The sequence below is a fragment of the Molossus molossus genome, unplaced genomic scaffold, assembly GCF_014108415.1.
Source record: "Molossus molossus isolate mMolMol1 unplaced genomic scaffold, mMolMol1.p scaffold_m16_p_3, whole genome shotgun sequence".
Taxonomy (NCBI): Eukaryota; Metazoa; Chordata; class Mammalia; order Chiroptera; family Molossidae; genus Molossus; species Molossus molossus.
Window position 1 is genome coordinate 1602624 of NW_023425366.1, and position 21345 is coordinate 1623968.

General features: G+C 50.5%; 1 protein-coding gene across 1 annotated transcript in view; it reads left to right on the top strand.

The window, feature by feature from the left end:
* Positions 1 to 1616: 1616 nt before the first annotated feature.
* IL6ST (interleukin 6 signal transducer) overlaps positions 1617 to 21345 on the top strand; it is a 50908-nt gene continuing 31179 nt past the window's right edge. The window contains exons 1-3 of the mRNA XM_036280160.1: positions 1617 to 1672; positions 15594 to 15672; positions 20283 to 20588. Of these exons, the coding sequence (XP_036136053.1) occupies positions 15609 to 15672; positions 20283 to 20588 (370 nt within the window). The 5' untranslated portion in view covers positions 1617 to 1672; positions 15594 to 15608. The remainder of the gene's footprint in view (positions 1673 to 15593; positions 15673 to 20282; positions 20589 to 21345) is intronic.

The window sequence follows — 21345 nt, forward strand, 5'->3', positions numbered from 1 at the left end:
CTGGTTTGGCTCAGCGGTTGGAGTGTCGGCCTGCGGTCCAGAGAGACCAGGGTTCGGTTCCCGCTAAGGGCATGTATCTCTGTTGCAGTTTGTCCCCGGCCCTGGTTGGTCGTGCGGGTGGCAGCCACTCGATGTGTCCCTTTCACGTCAATGTTTCTCTCTCTCTCTTCCTCTCTCTCCCTCCCACTGTATCTGAACAAAAAATGGAAGGGTGTCCTCGGGTGAGGATAAAAAAAATAAAAGTAAAACAAACACCTCTCTAAACGGCAGAGCTAGAACACAACGCAGTCATGTTCCTGTGGTTAGAGATGAAGTAGCAGGGAGCAACTGAACACAGGGAGCTTGTCTCTGACAGGTCCCCAAACTTGCCTGGGACTCCTTTAGCACCAGACACACGGCAGGCTCACCTTTCTGTGTCTTTTAAAAATGACATGATTATAACTAAGAGATCATAATTTGGGTTATGTTTTACTCTACCTGAATCTTCAATGTAATGAAGAACACTAAAGTATGGGTCACTTGTGCCAGTCCATCACTGCCCTCCTGCAGCCTACCACAGAAAGCCCTGGCCACCCCCTCACACACACGTTCACGTGCACACACACATGCACACATACTTGCACACACAACTCATATTCACATGCACACACATACTCATATTCATGTGCACACTCGCACACCCTTGCAGTTACATACACATGCACGGATACACATATTTACATGCACACACATTCACATACACATACGACACATGCACACACACGCGACTGAACACGCATACATTCACACGCACACACACTCACACTCGCATACACAGTCCCATGCGCGCACACACACACACACACAGAGCAATGTGGCTCTGCAGGTCCCTTTCCTGGCGGGCAGGAGGGCGGGCCTGTTCGGAGACGGCTCTTTGTCAGGGTTTAGTCATCGATCCGGAGGTACGACCGCAAACACTGGTCCCTGCCGCGTCCCCGCCCGGGTCACGGCCCGAGCCCTCCGGCCTCTTGCTAATTTAGCTGTAGGAACCGCGGCTCATTGCCGGGACTCCTGCGGTCGCGTCGGCGGAGTCGCGGTCGCCGAGCCCTCCGCGTTCCCTGGGGAGCCCCGGGCCCGTCCCCACGGGGCCTGCGGTCCCTGGCGGCCGGTTCCCGCGGCAGCCGCAGCGAGCGGGGGCAGGCGGGCGGCACGCGGGCCTCGGCGCCGCCCCTCGCTCCACGCAGCAGCCGACGTCCGATCCTCCGCCCGCTCGGGGGCGGGAGGTGGGACCCTCGGATCCCGGCCGCCCGGGCGACGCCGGAATCCCGGACGCCGGGAGCCGCGTTACGGGAATCGGGGCCGCCGGGCCCCGCCCCTCGCCGTGCGCGGCCGCCGGGCCAATGGACGGGCGCGCCGGGCCCGCGGCGGCCAATCAGCGCGCAAGGCCCCGCTCGGGGGCGGGGCGCGGGGCGGGGCGCGGCGGGGGCGGGGCGCGCGCAGGGGCGGGGCCGGCCGGCCGGGGGCGGGCCGCGGGCCGCGTCTGCGGAGGGCGGCGCAGGACGGAGCGGCCGAGCGGCGGCGAGAGGGGACGCCGGGCACAGCGCGCGGGAGGCCGGGCCCCTGCCGACGGGCCGGAGCGGCCTGGCGCCGACGGGACGTGGCTGCGGACACGGAGAGCGAGGCGCCGCCTGCGGTGAGGGGCGGGCCGAGCGCAGGGCCGCGGGAGGGCGAGGCTGGACGGCCCGGGGCCCGGCAGTCGGGGGCCGCGGGGCGGGCGGCGGGGCGGGCGGCAGGGCGGCGTCCCCACCGCGGGCCCGAGCTCCTGGTCCCCGCCCGGAAACCCCCGCATTCCTGCGTCCGGATCGGAGCCCGCAGCCGCTCCCGCGACCTCAGCGCCCCGCGCGCCCTCCGTGCGCCCCGCAGAGCCGCTCACCCCGCGGGCGCACGTCCAGACGCCGTCGCTCTCACACCCCGACTGCGGTGGGATCTGCCTCTTCGGTGGACAGCCCCCGCTTCCCTTCCCGGCCCCCGCCTCCCCTCAGGCCCGAGGTGCCTGTCGCCCCGCAGCACCCTCCCCGACGGCCTCGCGCTTTGGGCCCCGCGTCCCCCGCGGGCACCGCGCCGCCTGCGCTCCCGGGCTCCCCGCTTCTGTCCCCGGCGAAGGAGACGCGCTCTGGGTTCTTTGTTGTGTCCTTCAGAAGGAAACCCGCTTCGGGGGAACTTTGATTGTGTGGGGCTGTGTGGGGCTGTGTAGGGTTGTGGGGGATTCCGTAGGGTTGTGTGGGATTTGTGGGGTTGAGTGGGGTTGTGTTAGACTGTGCAGGATTTGTGGGGTTGTGTAGGGTTGGGGATTGTGTAGGATTATGTGGGATTTTGTAGGATTGTGTAGGGTTGTGTGATTGTGTTGGATTGTGTAGGATTTCTGGGGTTGCGTAGGGTTGTGTGATTGTAGGATTGTATGGGATTATGTAGGGTTGTGTAGGAATGTGTGGGATTGTGTAGGGTTGTGGGATTGTGTGGGATTGTGTAGGATTTCTGGGGTTGTGTTGGATTGTGTAGGATTTCTGGGGTTGTGTTGGATTGTGTAGGATTTCTGGGGTTGCGTAGGGTTGTGTGATTGTAGGATTGTATGGGATTATGTAGGGTTGTGTAGGAATGTGTGGGATTGTGTAGGATTTCTGGGGTTGTGTTGGATTGTGTAGGATTTCTGCGGTTGTGTAGGGTTGTGTGATTGTAGGATTGTATGGGATTATGTAGGGTTGTGTAGGAATGTGTGGGATTGTGTGGGATTGTGTAGGATTGCCAGACTGAGCTGATTTCAGGGAACTGTTGGAGCCCAGCACGAACCCTCTAGTACCCACACCCCTCACAGACTGGGCTCTGAGTTGGAAATAACTGGCCCGGAGCATCACCTGAGCCCGTGGCGTTGTCTTAATTCCTTGAGTTCATGGTCATCCCTATGTGGAGGTGTTCTGGGACTCTAAACTGACATGCCGTTCAGAGAACTAACTTCATCCGAAGTGAAATTGTGCTTTTCAGTGCTTATCTCTTGGGGATAATTTTGAACATTTGTTTTAATCACAAGTGGGAGGAAACAGTTGCGGGAGGGAGAAGGTGTCAGAAAAGCAGGATACAGTTTGCAGTGGAATTTTTCCACCTTTCGAGACTATCATTGGCAATGCTGTACGTGTTTAGCTTTCTCATTGGTAACTTAGAATATTGTAAATACTGCTGCCGGCTAATTTAATCCATTTCCTTATGCAATGAAAAGTGTGTTGAGTGTTCTCGTTTTCATTTATGAATTGCAGTGTTTTTGGTTTATTTTTCAGATTCCCAGGGATGTTTGCATATCAGCTGACCGTTAGGGTGCATGTCAGTTACTGTGTACTTGTGCCGTAGGTGTTACAGGGCTCATCTGTAGAGAAGGAAACTGAGGCTGTGCCCCTGTGAACCTCGGTCTCTGACCTCCAGGCCCGGTACTCTCCCTTCACCGTGCCCGCAGGTCTCCTGGAGGACCCTGCTGCCCCTGGGTTTGGGAGCTGGAGGGCTCAGAACCCTCTGCAGGACTTTGTTTTCCCTCTGAGCTGTTTCGGAGTCTGGGAGTCAGAGTTCCCTGACCCCAGGACATTTGTAGCTCGGCTCCTAGAGAAGTTTGGAATGTTCTCCATCTTCTCCGTTTCTTTGATTGCAAAGGCAGTCTGATCCAGGTTGAAGTTTCCACTGAATTGTACTGTTTACAAGACAAATACTAAGCACTCACTGCTGGCTGTGAGAACTCACACAGATGTGAGGTGTCATCAGGGCCTTCAGAGAGTTTATGGAAGTTGAATCAACAAACACGAAGAAATTACAAAGTGCAAGGCATTTTAATTAAATGCGGAGTGATACAGAGAATGCCACAGATATTTAAAATAGGAAGCGATCCTTGAAGCCGGGGGAATGCTCAAAGGATTTACCAGAGGTCAGCTTGGAAACCTGGGTAGGATTTAGGTAAAGGGAGGAATGCAGGGAGCCCATTCCAAATAGAGGTCTTGTGGAAAGGGCCAGCAATTACCAAAGTTATTAACTTACCCAGTTACACATGACTAATAAACGGTAGATCCAGGATTCATACCTAGACAGCCTGGCTTCGGACTGCGGCTCTTAACCATGGTACTAGACTGCCTCTTCATACGGAATAATCCAGTGGCAGGGACTAGAATAATATGGCCGTATCAGAAGGTCTTTTAAAACTCACTCTTACTTGTCTGTTATGTGCCTTGGAATATATTAGATTCTGAGGATATCAACAAGTAATTACAGTCCAGCATTCTGAATCTTATTAGGAAACTAGTCATACAAGTACGTTGGGAGCAGAGGTGTTTGTGAGAGTGGGAGGGAGTTTCACAGAAAAGATGTTTCTTCCCAGTTACAAACATTGCAAAGCAGAGTCCAGGAAAAGGTTGTAGAGGCAGGGAACAGGGTGTAGAAGCACAGACTCTGAAAAACAGTGTGTTGAGAAAGTCTGGTAGTTGGCTGTGGCTTGAGCTTAGACTTCGTGGGGGTGGCTGGTAGGAAATGATAAAAGGTTAGCTCAGATTTGTGAATGGCATGGTGAACTCAAGTAAAATAAAGAACTTAAGTATTTGCTTTGCAATTGGGAAACAAACAACAACAACAAAAAACCCCAGCATGATTGGAGTAGAAAACACATTGCTTACTCTTCTCTCTAAAAGTGTAGTTGCGCGGCTTCAGGGCAAAGTCTGAGTGGAGGGTTTTTCTGAGAGTAGACTTTAAATACTGGAGAAGGCAGTTTGGCTGCACACTGAAGCCAACTCTTCGGTTCCTAAATAGCTGACATCTTTGGCGTTATTATTCACCCTTTAACAGGCTTTTGGGAAAAGAGTGACAACTTTAAAATAGTGTTTCAGAGAAATTCATCCATCAAAATGTTCAGAATGGTTTGGAGGAAGGAAGAGACTGGAAGTAAGGAGGCAGGTTTAAGTATAGAGGTGATCGGCACCTGAGAGTTTGGTTGGTCAGGATGAGGGGAGAAAAGAGACAAACAGGAAAAACTTGATGAGAGGCGACTGGAAAAGATTTGTAACAGAAGAGCTAGAATGTCATGGATAGGTGAGCGAGACCACGGACCCATTGGCTTAGGCAGTTCAGGAAGGGTGGGTGTTTTTTTAAATGGAGTGGGAAAGATAAGTACTGTGGGTTTAAAGAAAGGTGTGTGCATTTGAGACCTGTTACATTTATTTGCATAAGAGACAGAAAATTCAAGACAGTGATACAGAACTGGAATTTTTAAAAAGTCCCAGCCAGAATTGTTGAAATTATTTTGTTTGAAGGTAATGGTTGATATTGTAGGTCTTCAAAGAAGTTGGTATTTTAAAGTAACAGTAGATGACAAATACTTTTGGGTTCAGACATAGCCAGGAGATGAAACCTAGCAGAGAGCTGAGTGAAGGAGACAGTAAAGTAGATAAAGGAGAGAAGTCAACCACATGATGTGGTTACATAGAAACTGAGAAATTCAAGAAGCAGAGATGGTCAACAGTGTGAAATGCTCCAGAAACACTTGTGGTATTGTCATAATGGCTACAGTGTCATTTCTGTTCTGTGCCTATCTAGTATATCTCGGAGATTTCGTGAGCGTTAAGTTAGCCAATTGGTCATGAATAACAGCTACATTGGTTGAAAGGTGATCACAGCAGCATCATTGTTCTAAAGCTGCACGTGTGCATACACAGCAGGAGCACACTCCTTGCAGCACAGTAACCTGTCGCCGTGGTCGAATTGGAGTCATCTGCCTGCAAGTTACCATTTCAGTTGACCCACGCTTTATCCTCGGCGCCAAGGTGGGTTGGTGACATCGTCCCTTGTGAACAGTGCAGTCCGCGTCTGTCTTCAGGATCGGCCTGGTCCACGCGCTGTGGCAGGTGCCCCTGCCGGTCCCGGACCAGAGTGAACTCGGCGGAGCTGTCTCCCGTAGGGCAGCTCTGGGGTGGAGACTGGCATGCCCGGGGGGCTTCTCCGGACCCTTAGAGGTAAAGGCGGCCATCAGAGCCCAGGGGTGTGCTCTGTTCTGTCTGGATAACCCTTCCTCTCCTTTCACAACTGCCTTTCCTGGGCCCAGTCCGGATCGGGTCTTTCGGTGCCTCTGTAGCTCCGTGCGTGCTCTGCCCCCAGGCTTCGGACTCCTCCAGGGCAAGACCTGTTTATTTGGCTTCAACAACAGAATTTGTCAAAGGCCTTCTTCTCTAAGGTCATATGCATACTCTGTATTTTCTGTGAATACTCCTACAATTTTGCTTTGGCAGTTAGGTCCATAATCACTCTGGAGTGTATGTATCTGTGATAAAGTAGGGCTCTTAATTTCTCTTTATTTTTATATTTTTGCTTATGGAGTCAGTTGTCCCAGTACTATTTATTGAATTTATTTCCCCAGTGATGTGAGATGCTTTTTAAAAAGTGAGATACTAAATTTTTATATATAGGGTAGAGGAAAAAGTAAGTTTGCAGTTGTAAGTATACAAAATACAGAATTTATTCTTGTATTATTCTTTATTAATCGTATTATTTTCCATACAAACAACTGTAAACCTCCTTTTGCCCCACTTCCTCTGTAGGAGGAGGAAACTTTCCTCTACTTTCTCTGTCACACCCACGTCCCCGAGAGTCAGAAACCTCGCGTACACGAGGGGTTCAGACACGGGGAAGATGAGGTCTGGGTGACAGTCTGAGTTAAGCATCGTCTCGGGCTGCGGAGGGCGAGCTCACTGCAGGACAGTAAGAAGAGCAGATGCCCCATAGAGTTTGTCCTGCCCTGGACACAGGTCGTAAAAACTTCTTTCTGGTCGTAAATCTTATAATGGGCAAGTTCCCAAATTCAAATTCTTCAGGGGAAAGATAAAAGTTTCTCATGAATCTTCAGAGTCTTGATTACATTGAGCTCAGAATAGTTCACATGCCAGAGTGGCACGTTGGGGGGGCGTGGGGGTCCTGGACCCTGCATCTGTTTCTGGACTCTTCGTTTTATACCATCGATGGGATTGTCTGTTTCTGTGTCGGTGCCAGGGCGGGGGGGTTGTTTGTTGGTTTGTTTTAAAGCTTTTTAAAAAATTATTATTAATTTTAGAGAGAGAGGAAGGGAGAGGGAGAAAGAGAAATATCGATGAGAGAGACATCGACCAGCTGCGCCTGCACACCCCAGTGTGCCCCGACTGGGAATCGAACCAGCAGCCTCTCAGTGCACAGGACCGTGCCCAGCCGGCTGAGCCACGCCAGCCAGGCCAGTGGCAGGCTTTAATTGCTATGGCTTTATAGTATGTCTTTGTTGTTAATCCTCGCCTGAGGATATCTTTCCATTGATTCTTCGGTAGAGTGGAAGGGAGGGAGAGGAAGAGAGGAGAAAACATTGATGTGAGAGAGACACATCGATTGGTTCCCTCCTGCATGACCCTGACTAGGCCAGGGATTGAACCTGCAACCTAGGTGCATGCCCTTGACCAGAATTGAACCCAACACCCTTCGATCTGTGGGCTGACGCTCTTAACTGCTGAGCCAAACTGGCCAGGGCTATAGCATGTTTTAATAGATGGTACATCTGTCATCAAAATGATGTTTATTCTTTTTGAAAATTGATTTTGGGGCCATGCTCTGTTTTATATGAACTCTTAAATTGGTTTGTGAAATTTCATAATCATTGTGCAGTTTGGGCTGGGTGGTACTGCATTAAAATGATACCTTGTGAAGATCTTATATCTCTACTATATATATATATATCTTTTCATTCCATGATATTTAGGTCTTACTGATGAAACTTTTTGTAAGGTTTTATCATTTTCTCCATAAAGTTGTTGTATTATCTGATTAGTTATTTCCTAGATATATTATTGTTTTTGATGCTATTGTAAATAGGAATTTTCCTGTTACATTCTCTAATTGCTTATTATTGGTATGTAGGAGGGCTGTGTTTTCGACTGTTGCATTGGACTTGCATTGGTGTCTAGTAGTTTGGCATTAGATTCTCATTCTGTTTCTTTTTTTTAATCCTCACCCGAGGACATTTTTCCATTTTTTGTTCAGGTAGAGCGGGAGGGAGAGAGAGGAAGAGAGAGAGAGAAACATTGATGTGAAGGGACACATCGAGTGGCTGCCACCCGCACGACCAACCAGGGCCTGGGACAAACTGCAACTGAGGTACGTGCCCTTAGTGGGAACCAAACCCGGTCTCTCTGGACTGCAGGCCAACGCTCTAACCGCTGAGCCAAACCGGCCAGAAACCTCATTCTATTTCTTGATAGGCAAGTATATCATCTACAAGTTTTTCTTTTTTCATTTTTATCTTAGTATTTGTTTATTATATTTTTGACTAAGCCCCCTAGAACTGTGCTGAATAAGGGGTGACCCCCAGCATCTTTGTTGCATCCTGACCTTAATAGGAATGCTTCTGATTCGTATCTTTAAAGCTGATGTTTACCATCGGTTTCTGACGACAGGCTGCGCGGATGACGACACGGTACCATTTCTTGAGCGTGCGCTACGAGCCTCACAGAGTCGAACACCTAACGGGCAGATCCCGGTCCCCCAGCACCTCAGAAGGGGACCCGTTTGGGAATGGGGCTGTGGCAGATGCAATTAGTTAAGATGTCTGGTTCCCGGCTGTAGTCCCAGCGTCTAGAATCACACCCAGCACAGAAAGCACTTGAAAACTTGTTGCGTGAACGAATCGACTTCCTTATTGTGGGCAGGTGAGTGATGCACCGGCGTATAAATAGGCTGTGATTTAGCCAGTCCCAGGTTTGCATGGACTAGCTTCCATTTCTCTTGGCAGGTGCCCAGGCGTGGGACGGTCAGGCACATGGTGTCGGGTATGTTCAGCCATACCCTTCTTTGGTGATGTGTCTGTTCAAATATTTTGCTCACTTTTTCATTAGGTTTGTTTTCTCATGTTTTTAATAGTTCTAAAAATATATTCTGGAATAAGGTCGTTGTTAGAAAATTGATTTGTACGTATTTCTCCCAGCCTGTGGCTTGTCTTTTTGTTCTCTTCAGAGTTTTTGAAGAGCAGCAGCTTTCATTTGATGGAGTCGAGTTAGTGCCATAGGTAAGAAATCTTCGCCTCACCCAGATTCTCAGAGGTTTTCTCCTGTTTTCCAGCTCGAATTTTTAGGTTTTACATTCAGGTCCATGAACTATTAAAAGTTACTTTGTAAATAGTTTTATTAGAACTCAGCCCATTTGTTTACATACATATTTTGTAAATAAAGTTGTGTTAGAACTCAGCCCTTTTGCTTACATTCGGTCGTGGCTGCTTCAGCCGCGCGGGCCCAGACGGTGGCGCCGAGAGTAGGGCCCACGGCGCCCGGGTGTCTGCGATCCGGCCCTTACGAGGGACGTGGGCCAGCTTACGTAGAGGTGAGGTGCTAACTGGGAAAAGACAGCAGAGGCCGGAATGAGCAGTGCAGGGTGTCAAGGAAGACCTGGATGAGAAGATGCATGTGAACTAAGGCTACAAGGAATTAATCTGTATAGATTAAAGATGTAGTGTTAAGTGAAGAGAGCAAGTTACAGAACATTTTTGTGATCCCATTTTTATAAGGTAAGGACAGTTATATTGGTACAGTATAAAGTGGTAGCATACATGTAGCAAACATCACACTGCACGCTCTCCTGTGTTCAGTGCCGCACGGTTGACAGCGGCCTGGGTGAGCGCTCCGAAGACCGGCGCCTGCCAGGCAGGGACTGAAGACGTGCTCGCGTCAGAAACGCGGCGGCAGCTTTCCGGACAGGCTGTCCTCTCTGCAGTGAGACCGGGGAGGAGAGCATCCCAGCGCGTTTTTCTTTTCCTTCTGTAAAGTTCTGGTCATTGATCCCTGGCATTCCAAACCCAGACAACGTATAGTGTCAAGAGTGAACCCTGCGGTGAGCTGCAGGTTTGGAGTGACTGTGGCGTGTCCGTGTGGGCGCATCCGTGGTGACTGTCCCGTCTGCTGTGTGATGTTGAGGTGAGAAAGGCTGTGTGTGGAGGGCAGAGGGTAGATGGGGTCTCTGGCCTTCCTCTCGGTTTTGTAGTAAACCTAAATGCTCTAAAAATAAACTTTTTAAAACAAAGTAACCCCTACCCTACTCACCTGCTTCTCTTGGATATTAGGAGTTTTAAGTGAAATACTAATTTATGTGAAAGCACTTTGTGTAATGTAGACCAGTGTACAACTGTTAGATATTATGAATTCATGATTAGCACAAATGAAATAGAGCTGAGTTGGATACTGTTTTTAATAATTAGTTAATATAATGTGGGCATGACCAACTCTGCAAATATAGAGTAACACTTGCTCTGTATGATGGATGTGAAAGATACTATGTTGCGGTTTTCCCCATGGTCCCTGCTCACCTGATTCATTCAGCAGACATTAGTTTGCCTTCTGCTTGGCCATTGCAGTCCTTCTGCTAGTCTACAGTGATAGTAGTAGTGTAGTTACAGTACAAAGTGTGTGCTGACATTATTCCTCACATGCAGTATAAATCTAAATGTTATTCAAGCTTTTTCATTCCGTCCTTGGGTGAGATTAAAAAGAGGGAAAAAAACACAACAGAAGATAAAAATAATTTATAAAGGGAAAAACATTAAATATTTATCAATTATAACTCCACTGCTTTTCCTCCCATTTGAGAAAACCCATGGGAATGAAAATGCACAGCTGTGGAGATAATCTTGAATTTGTTCTCATTTTAAAAGTAAATCATTTATGCACTTGGTTACCTGAACGTTAACAGTGGTGAGTTACTCACGCTGCGTCCTCCAGCTCCCACCAGCACAGGACCTTGTTGACGGGCAGAGCTGAGCCCTTGCTGTAGAGGAAGCTGCTCGGTTCTCAGAGGACACCTTTCCCTGGGCTGTGGTTGAGACTCATGTCTCAGCTTCCCAGGTGACATGCAGATGTCAAGGAAAATCAGTGCAAGCAGTGTGTACTTACAATATGTATGTAGAAAAATAAGGGCATGCAATGTGTACTTATAATATGTACATGGAAAATTCAGTGCATCAATGTGTACTTATAATATATCTGTAGAAAAATCAGTGCATGCAATGTGTACTTATAATCTATACATAGAAAAATCAGGACATGCAGTATGTACTTATAATATATCCATAGAAAAATCAGGGCATGCAATATGTACTTATAATCTATACATAAAAAAATCAGTGCATGCAGTACAGTATGTACTTATATATACATAGAAAAGTCAGTGCATGCAATATGTACTTATATACGTAGAAAAATCAGTGCAAGCAATATGTACTTATAATATATACTAGAAAAATCAGTGCATGCAGTACAGTATGTACTTATATATACATAGAAAAGTCAGTGCATGCAGTATGTACTTATATATGTAGAAAAATCAGTGCAAGCAATATGTACTTATAATATATACATAGAAAAATCAGTGCATGCAGTACAGTATGTACTTATATATACATAGAAAAGTCAGTGCATGCAATATGTACTTATATACGTAGAAAAATCAGTGCATGCAATATGTACTTATATACATAGAAAAATCAGTGCATGCAATAGTACTTATACACGTAGAAAAATCAGTGCATGCAATATGTACTTATAAATGTAGAAAAATCAGTGCATGCAATGTGTATTTATATACGTAGAACAATCAGTGCATGAAATATGTACTTATAATATAAACAGAAAAATCAGGGCATGCAGTATGTACTTATATCCATAGAAAAATCAGTGCATGCAATGTGTACTTATATACATAGAAAAATCAGTGCATGCAATGTGTACTTATAATATATACGTAGAACAATCAGTGCATGCAATGTGTACTTCTAGTATATCCGTAGAAAAATCAGGGCATGCAGTATGTACTTATATCCATAGAAAAATCAGGGCATGCAATATGTACTTATAATCTATACATAGAAAAATCAGGGCATTCAGTATGTACTTATAATATATCCATAGAAAAATCAGTGCATGCAATGTGTACTTCTAGTATATCCGTAGAAAAATCAGGGCATGCAGTATGTACTTAGATATGTAGAAAAATCTGCATGAAATGAGGATAGTGCTAATAATAGATTTAAATGGAATGTTTACTGTCAACAGAATAAAAGGAGGAGAAAATAAGCAGAGAATGTCAATTCTGTCCATTTTAAAACGGGTCAAAAATGCAGTTGAATATACTGCATCTCATATAATATTTTAGGTGTTATAACCGTGTCTCCATCTGTTTGGTTTGGACTGTGAAATCAGGTTTGTTAATAGATGTTCCTTCATTTCATCTCGGTGACAATTCTTTCAAGATTAGAAACGTGTCACTGTCCAGGTCAGTGTAACTACTCTGAAGCAGCCATTGGTCCCTTGTGGGACCTCCCGTCTCAGAGCTTTGTCAGGAGAAGATGCAGCAGCAGGGAGAGCCCCAGTTTCCAGGACCTGGACAGACCCTGTCTGTGCTTTGAACAAGGTGCCTGGTTCGGGGGGTCGGAACGGCATGACCACACCCTCCGCTACCACTGTGCTTACAGGGGTTCTTGGTTTCCGTGAACAGTTGTGTGATGGGGGTGGGTTCTAACATGGGACTGTTTATAGTTGGGAAGTAAGGAAGGAATCAGAGGACGACGGTTCCTGCAGCTTAGTTCTCCTGCAGTTGCCTGAGACGTCGAAACAGGCCCCCATCAAATAATTGTGTTGCGGAGCGGCCGTTCCATGGCTGGGGTGCCAAAGGCCAAGTGAGTATTTATACTTAATAAAGGAAGTGTAGTACCACAGAGCCCTCATCAGGAAGTTTAGTTTTACTTGGGAGAGAACATTTGCACATTAAGTTTTGTTTCTTGGTTTTTTTCATTTAAATTGTGTTTATTTTTAGACTAAGTACAAACGTCCTGTGGTGTAGCTTTGGAAAGGCACTGAGTGTGCAGTACAGTCTCCGTCCCACCCTGTGTCTCAGAGTCCCGGGGGGGCCAGCATTTGAGAAACTGTAGAGAGACTCTGCGTTCAGAAAGAAGGTAGTGTGTATTCTGTTACCTTCTTTGCTCACAAAGAACAAATGTACTGTTCTCTGCTTCAGCAATTATTTTAGATACGCTACATTCCCACACACGCAGAGCTTCCTTCTTTACGGCTCTGTGGCCACGATGTTTGGGGACGCCGTAACCTAACCATCTCCTCCACGTGGGCATAGTCGTACTGTTACAGGACCGTCGTGAGTAACTTCGCACGTGTGTTCTGCTCATGCCTGTAGGGTCAGATACTAGAAGGAGAACCATTAGGTTCAGACATCTGTATTTCAACTTGACAGAGGTAAACTGGCATGCACCTTGTCTGGGTAGGTTTCTGTTTTTAACTGAGGTCTGATTTACAAACCGTAGCATTCTGGGTTTAGCTGTACAGCTCTTTGGGAAGGTCATGCCCGCTGACACCGTGCCCCAGGGGTGAGCCTTTGAGCCTCCATCTCCATGCACTGCCGTCACTCAGTCCTGGAGGTGACAGTGGAATTGGGGTAGTGATTGTTTTGTTTGCTGGTTTTACTAAGTACTCACAAATCCTGTGTGTACTGCTCACTGAAGTTTTACCACCTTCCAATCAAGATAAGGACACGGCCAGCACCCCAGAGCTCCCTGTGTCTTCCCCTCCCCCAGAGATGACCCCTGCTCCGACCTGTCCGGCGGATTGTTTGCCTGTGTGTGGATTTTGTGTGCAGGGAGTCGTGTAGAGCGTGCTCTGCTTCGTGTGGTCTCTTCCGTTGACAGGCGAGACTCCAGGTAGCTGTGAGCGCTCGCGTCCCTGCGGAGGTTCAGCACTATGGGGGCAAAAGCGCCATAATCCATCTGTTGATGGGTTTTGGTTGCCTTTCGGCTTCAGGAACAAAGCTCCTGTGAGCTCCGCACGTCCTGTGGAGGAGCCAAACGCTCCCTTTGACTGTGCACCTGCCCAGGCTGGGTTTGATTTTAATCGAAGTCTCGTGTACACACCGTGAAGCTCACCGACTTGGGACAGGCTGTGAGCAGGAGCTTCCCGTGGGACTCCTGCACTTCCCGGACGAGCCGGCTCCTCTGTCCTGCACGGTCTTCGAGGGTGTGGAGGAATGGAAGTGGCCGTCTGTTCGTGGCAGAGGGCAGGTCCTGCTGGGTCCTCCGGAGGAGCACGGGCACACTTGCTGCCATCCTGAGAGGCCTGTCCCGAGCCCCGCCCTCCTGTCCTGCCGTGCAGCCGCGGTGGGCGGGCACAGGTGTCACCTGACCGCTCGGCTGTGGGCGGCACTGGCTCTGGCTCCAGAGCCTGGCTCCCTAGTGCCCCAGGAACTGCTTGGCTTCTGGTCAGCTGCAAGCAAGGTGACATCTCGGCCTCACAGCTCTGGACGCAGTCCAGTGGGTTTTGACGAATAGAGTCATGTTCCCACCACAGTCAGGTCATAGAACATCTTTTTTTTAATCTTCACCCAAGGATGCTTTTCCATTTATCTTTAGATAGAGTGGGGGATGGGGTAGGGAGAGAAACATTGATGTGATAGGGCCTCCCACACAACCTGACCAGGGACAAACTGCAACCAAGCAATGTGCCCTTGACTGGACTCAAACCCACGACTTGTTGGTCCGCGAGCTGATGCTCTAGTGCTGAGCCAGACTGGCCAGGGCTATGTGTGCTTCTTGCATGTGTCCCCTCCCCGCCTCGGCCAGCCTGTCCGCTTCTGTCACCGTCACCGTCGCTCTGCCAACTGCTGATTCCCTGTGAGCAGGCTCCGCGGCACATGCCCCCGGCTGGCCCCTGCATTCAGCACCGGCCTCGGAGACACATCTGTGCAGCTGAGCCTTCACCAGGTCGCTCCCTGTCCTACTAGAGGGGCCCCTGGTTTGGGTGACAGCTTGGTCGCGCCCAGTGCCGGTGTCGCGTGGGTCCCAGCCCGGCTGTGAGGGCGGAGCTGCTGCGAGCGTGTGCGTCTCTGAGGACGTGTGTTCACTCTGCCGGTGCGTCCCTAGGAGTGGGACTGCCACTCGGTGTCTCTACCTGGCGAGGGCCTGCCCAGGGGTCCAGAGCGGCTGCGTGGCTTGCGTTCCCGCGTGGGAACTCCCGTCCCCGGCTTCCGCTGAGTGAGGTTGAAAGTGCCACGTCACGCGTTCGAGTGCTCGTTTCCTTTCCTGCGAATGGCCCCGTCACGCCTCCGGCCTGTTTTTCTGCAGGTGCTGGAAATTTTGAGTGAGTCGTGGGCCTTCTTCATGTGCTGGGTGTTTCGGGTCAGGCTATGACTTGGACCCTTTTCCGTTGTCAGGTAACTTAGGAGGTTGTTTGTGGCGGGTCTGGCCGCACAGACGCCGTGCCTCTGAAGCTCTGTCTCAGAGGGTGTTTACTGCGGGGAAAACGGGCCCCATCCACCGTGCAGCACACAGCGCGTCCCCAGCCCCGACTCGTGTGCCCAGCTTCAGTGCGAGGAAGCAGGGATACTCGGAAGACGTCAGCTGGTTTTCTGCACTCTCCGAAGAACTTCCCACCTTCCAGAAGACAGCTGTTCACTGGGAACGGACGAGCTTTAGAAATTGTCTTAATTTATGTGCAATAAAGGAAAAATATTAAACCCAGTGTCACCTGTGTCTCTTACAGAACCATCTCCACAAGATGTCGACCTTGCGAACCTGGGTGGTGCAGACTTTGCTGCTTCTCCTCACCACTGAGTCCCAAGGTAAGGTTCGCGGAACACACACCAGTCAGGCTTGGTATAGCTGTGTAATTAACTTAATTAGGCTGGTGCTTAATAATTATATAATTATGCTGACATATTCTTTCTAGGGTCATTGTTAAGAGCACACTGTCTTAAATGACTTTAAGCAGTAAAGGACTCCTGATGAATTATACTTTGTATAATGTGAGTTGAAACAGTCGCTCAGTGATTCCCATTGCTGCTTAGCTGTAGTAACAACTGAGGTGGGGAAGGGGAGATGTTTTCACCACAGAACCAGGAGCCCCTGATGACCAGGGGTCCCTGGGTAGCCGTGTGCTTGGGAGCAGAAGAGCCCTGGACCCGACGCGTCCACGCTGCCCCAGCGGGCGCCCGTCTGAGAGCTGCTGGCTGCTGGTCCACAGGGACCCTGGCACGGAGGGCGGGCCTCGGTGTGGAGCTCAGTTCACGTGGGACGTGACCTGGGGCGTCCAGGCGTGGAGTCAGTGAACGTGTCTCGTGGAACAGAAGTGAAAGTCTGAACGGTCTGGGGGAAGTCTCTGGTCCTACACCGCAGGCTGAGCAGCACTGCTCTGAATCGACGCCCTCAAGTCAGGGAATGACACTTTGTTTTTATTCTCACTCGAGGACTTTTTTTTGCCTTTATCTTCAGATAGAGTGAGAGGGGGAGAGGGGTGGAGAGAGAGAGAGAAATATCGATGTGAGAGAGACACATCTACTGGCTGCTGAACCCAGGACTCCCTGGTCCGTGTTCGATGCTTTAACCTCTGGGCCAAACTGGCTGACACTTCTTTCTGAACTCAAAGCTCATGTTGAAAATCTTACTTAGGCCCTGGCCGGTTTGGCTCAGCGGTTAGAGCGTCGGCCTGCGGTCCTGAGACCCGGGTTTGGTTCCCGCTAAGGGCGTGTACCTCGGTTGCAGTTTGTCCCCGGCCCTGGTCGGTCGTGCGGGTGGCAGCCACTCGATGTGTCCCTTCACGTCGATGTTTCTCTCTCTCTCTGTTCCTCTCTCTCCCTCCCACTCTACCTGAACAAAAAAATGGGAAAATGTCCTCGGGTGAGGATTAAAAAAAAAGAAAATCTTACTTAGAAAGTCTTTCCTTATTTTTATTGTTACTGTTTTTTTAATCCTCACCCGAGGATATGTTTTTTGACTTGAGAGAAAGAGAAACATCAATTGGTTGCCTTCTGCATTCCCCGAATGGGGATCGAATTCATGATCTAGGTATGTGCCCTGACCTGGATGTGAACCTGCAACCTTTTGGTGTGTGGGATGACTGACACTCCAACCAGCCGAGCCGCCCAGCCAGGGCTCCTTATTCTTGAACCCAGACTGTCCTCCTTGTAACTCTTTGCATCAACCCTAGTTCTAGGATAGACCCGCTTCTCCCCCCGCTGTCCACCTCTGCAGGGCTGCAGGGCTGCTTCCGTCCGTCTCTGTGCCCCTCGCCTCGTCCCCGAACTCAGCTCCCCGGTCATCCCCGCCCCCCTCTCCCGCGCTGGCTCCAGCCTGTGCACGGTCACCCTCCTGCTGCTTCTCGGGCTGCCGCGTCACATCTGACACACACCTGTCCCACTGCCAGCTAAAGACTCGGGCAGTCACTCAGTCTGCGTCTCAGCTTCTTGGTCTGTGAGATGGAAATGAAAACGGTCCCTTCCTCCTCAGTTACTGCGAGAGTTAAGTGAGTTAATACACAAAAGGCATTTGGACATGCTTGGCCCACAGTAAGCATAACAAGGACAGTGATGAGATACTCACTGTTAAGGTTTGAATAAAATGCATTAGGAAAAAATGAATATAATTCCAGAAATAGACATGATCCAAGTGTAGTGACTTTATTACTTTGATCAAGAACATTATTTTTACTAAAAAATGTAGTTTTTTGCCAGCCAAGATACACTGTAGTTTCACATTAAGCTACAAGTCAGGGAAAATTTTCAGGTTTTTTTCACATGAATTACTTTTCAAGTTATTTCTCCATCACCCTATATTTACCTCTTATCCAACTAAATAGGAGATAGTGTTTTCTTTTTTTTGCAAAGTTCACTTTATTAGCTATAGCCTGTCGGTCTAATTTTTTTTTTTGGTGGTACGTGCTCCTAGCGGGAACCGAACCCGGGACTCTCTGGTCCACAGGCCAACGCTCAATCGCTGAGCCAAACTGGCCAGGGTCTGTCGGTCTAATCTCTCGTCATAATTTTGAACCGACACCGTCGTCCGGAGTACTGGTGGTCATCCCTGGCCTTGTGCTCTGCAGAATCGCTGAGTGTGTGCCTCTCACTCTTTGTCTTCTCCCAAGTCGTTGATTGAAATGTCGCTGCATCACAAATCACTCCACAGCTCTGTGGCTTAGAAGAACAGTGATTCTTATCTCTCATGGTCTGCGTGAGTCAGAAACACAGACAGGTGCGGCCAGACTGGCTCATCGCACCCCGTGATTCGGGGGGCCCGTCTGGAAAGCCCAGATTGGGGCCGGGACGATCGGAAGGCGTGGATGCTGTAGGCTGAGGACTTGGTGGCTCCAGGCCGGAACCACACGTGGTCTCTGCAGGTGGCCTTGGCCTCCTCCCCACACCTGCCTGGGTCGAGGGCAAGTGTCCCCAGAGAAAAGGAGAGCTGGTCGAAAGTTGTGCGTTTTACTGACCTCGCCCTGGAAGTCGTGGGCCCACGCCATGGCCTGCGCAGACGCGGGCACCCCGCGGGTCTGGGGCGGGAGGTGGGCCAGTGCGTGGCAGGGAGACCACGCCGGGGCAGCTTGTCAGCAGACTGCGCAGACCCCCGATGACGTTGCCTTGGTCGGCGTGTTTACGTCCGAGTCATCAGCCAGTTAAAATGTGTTCGTTCGACTCAGCTGCCGCAGGGCAGCAGCTTCATAGTGTTCGTTCTGACGTTTGCTGTGGCGTGTTCCAGTCACGTCTCCTCATCCACGTGGCTGCCGGCTGGCTGACCACAGACCTGGTCAAGGGAACTCCGCGCTGCAGCCTGGAAAAACGGGGTCATCTGGAATGGGACAGTGTTAAGGAGCCTGCGTTTCTCTTTGAAAACTGGAACCTTTGCCCATTTCTAGTATTTCTTTGATTCTGTGTGGTTAAAAATGATTACTATTGAGGCTTTGATACTCATACTTCACATTTACTGCTCCCTTCACGTACTTCGGAGAGTCGAACGGGAGCGCTTTGACCAGGGAAGGAGGTGTGGCCTCGGGGGTTGAGGACTGGCCAGTGCCCAGGGTGACTCCCAGCACCCTCAAGAGGGAGCTCTGTGCAGGGAGTTCCGGGTGATGTCTGATGCTGTGGGCCTGGGCGTGCAGCAGACATGCAGCGCAGTCATGGTCAGAGGCGCAGGCCGCACGCCTGTCTCGAAACAGAAATACACGTTGCAGCTTTGGCCCTGCAGGCTCATGGGCCCCGGCTCCACGTCGGAGCACAGTCCCGACCGCAGACACGGCTCGCTCTTCCTGCCGGCGTGGGGAGCTGCGGGGTGAGGGCTCCAGAGCTTTCCGAGGCCATTTAACCCTTCGTGCATGTAGCTGGGGCCACGTCAGGTTTGGAAGTCTGGCTGATGATCGGGGTCGACTCTCTAACAAGTATCTCAGCTTTCTTTTATGTATATGCATATGTACATATATGTGTGTGTGTGTGTGTATGTGTGTATACATGTGTATACATGTTTTTATTGATTTTAGATAGGAAGGGCGAGGGACAGAAACACAGATGAGAGAAGAACATCTGTCGGCGCCCCCGCAGCCCCCCGGGAACTGAGCCATCACCAGGGCATGTCCCCTGACCGAATCGAAGCGACTTTCTTGATAAAGTAAAGGGCTGAAGTGCCTGATCTCTGAGGCTCTTCTCAGATTCGTCGCTCGTCACTCTGTGCCTTCTACCGTGACTGCTAGAGCCCGTCCCTCCGAAGGGCCCGCCCGGCCCTGTGCGGGTGGCAGGCCTGGCTCCCGGGGGCGTAGGCTTCCGTCTCGGGTGAGGGCTGGGCATCCCGGCAGGCGCCGCCCATGATGGTGCCTCAGCTCCCGGGTCCCCAGCGGAAGCTGCCGTGCAGTTCTGACCGCGAGGCAGGGGAACAGGGCCGTGCTGACTCAGTGGGGACTTCGTCCTGATGGGCGCCGGTCGCACTCAGGCCTCGCAGCAGGGAGGTGCGCCAGCCCATCTGCTCCGGCAGGTGTGCGGGGTCCCCTGTGCCGGGGCAGCACACAGCGGACTGAGCTTGTCCCTCTGTGGTCTGCGTTTTGCTGTTGGATGGTGTCTGCCATGCCCCCGTCCCCACCCGCACCCCAGCAGCATTCGGGGCCACTGCCTGTGCTGGGGTTCCTGTGGACCGGCGCTGAATGAGGTGCAGGACGGGGGACCTGTGAACCCCACGGAGGCAAGGAAAGGGCTGTGCTCACTGGGTCCGAGGTCATGGCCCGTCTTCCCGATGCGCTGTGTCTCCGCCCACTTTCTGCCCCTAGATTCTGGCTGGACTGACTTTCTCCGTGTCCCTTCTTGTTCTGTGTCTTTAGACACGTTCAGCGAAGGCTGAGGGCCGGCCCAGACCCGAACCCGAGCCTGGGGCTGGTGGCGCACAGGCTGCTCTGACGTGTTCCGTGACTTCTCCCCAGGCAGCCTCCTGGACCTGTGCGGCTCCATCGAGCCCGAGGCCCCGGTCGTGCAGCTGGGCTCCAGCTTCACTGCCGTCTGCGTGCTGAAGGAGAGGTGCATGAGCAACTTCCACGTCAGTGCTGACGACATCTTCTGGAAGACCAACCACGTCACCGTGCCCCACGAGCAGTACACCGTGCTGAACAGAACGGCCTGCAGCGTCACCTTCGCCAACGTGTCTTCACTCAGCACCCAGCTCACCTGCAACATCCGCACGTTCGGGCAGATCGACCAGAACGTGTATGGGATCAGCGTGCTCGCAGGCCGTGAGTTCCGCGCGTCCCGGGCGACGTGCTGCTGCACTGTGCGGCGCTGGCCGTGAGAGGCGGTGGCCTGTCGGGGCAGTGCTTTTGGACATGTTTGTTTTGTTACAAATAAGCTTAGAAGTGGAACTACAGTTTTATTACTAATATGCAAAAAAACTAAAAAGTAGCACAAGTTTTATATTTCCCCTGAAAGCCGAGGATCTGTCTTATTTTCTAGAAAAATCTTTTGACATGATAACCCCCACAAAGAATTGTTGAATTGAAATCTGCACACGTGCAGTAACTTCCAGTGTCCCTTAGTCACTAGGAAAGTGCCGTTGAGCAGCCACCGGGGCGGCCTCCTCTGTGCCCCGGCAGAGGGCCTCCGCGGGGTCCCCGTGCAGACTGGCCAGCTGGACGCCCGGAGCTGCGACTTTGCACTGGCTTTGCTTTGGCAGAATCCCGGGGCAGCAGGAGGAGCGGAGTGAACCGTGCTTGCTCCTGTTCAGTGTCCTCTTGCTAACATGCAAATACTACTTTTCAAGACACCCTTGTGGGGAAATCAGTTCATGCTGTTATCTAATTATGAACTATGCGTGGAAAGTAATTCCAGCGTACCAGTCAAGAGTTATGATGAAGATGTGCATTACTTCCTAGAAAGAGGTCTGAGTTTGAACAGGGGAGAAGTGAGTTTGGGGGCACCAGTCTTTCATTGCTCCCACACTTTCTGCTGGGGCTTTTTCCTGTCTAGTTTAGCTGTGCGTTTCCTGGGTAGTGT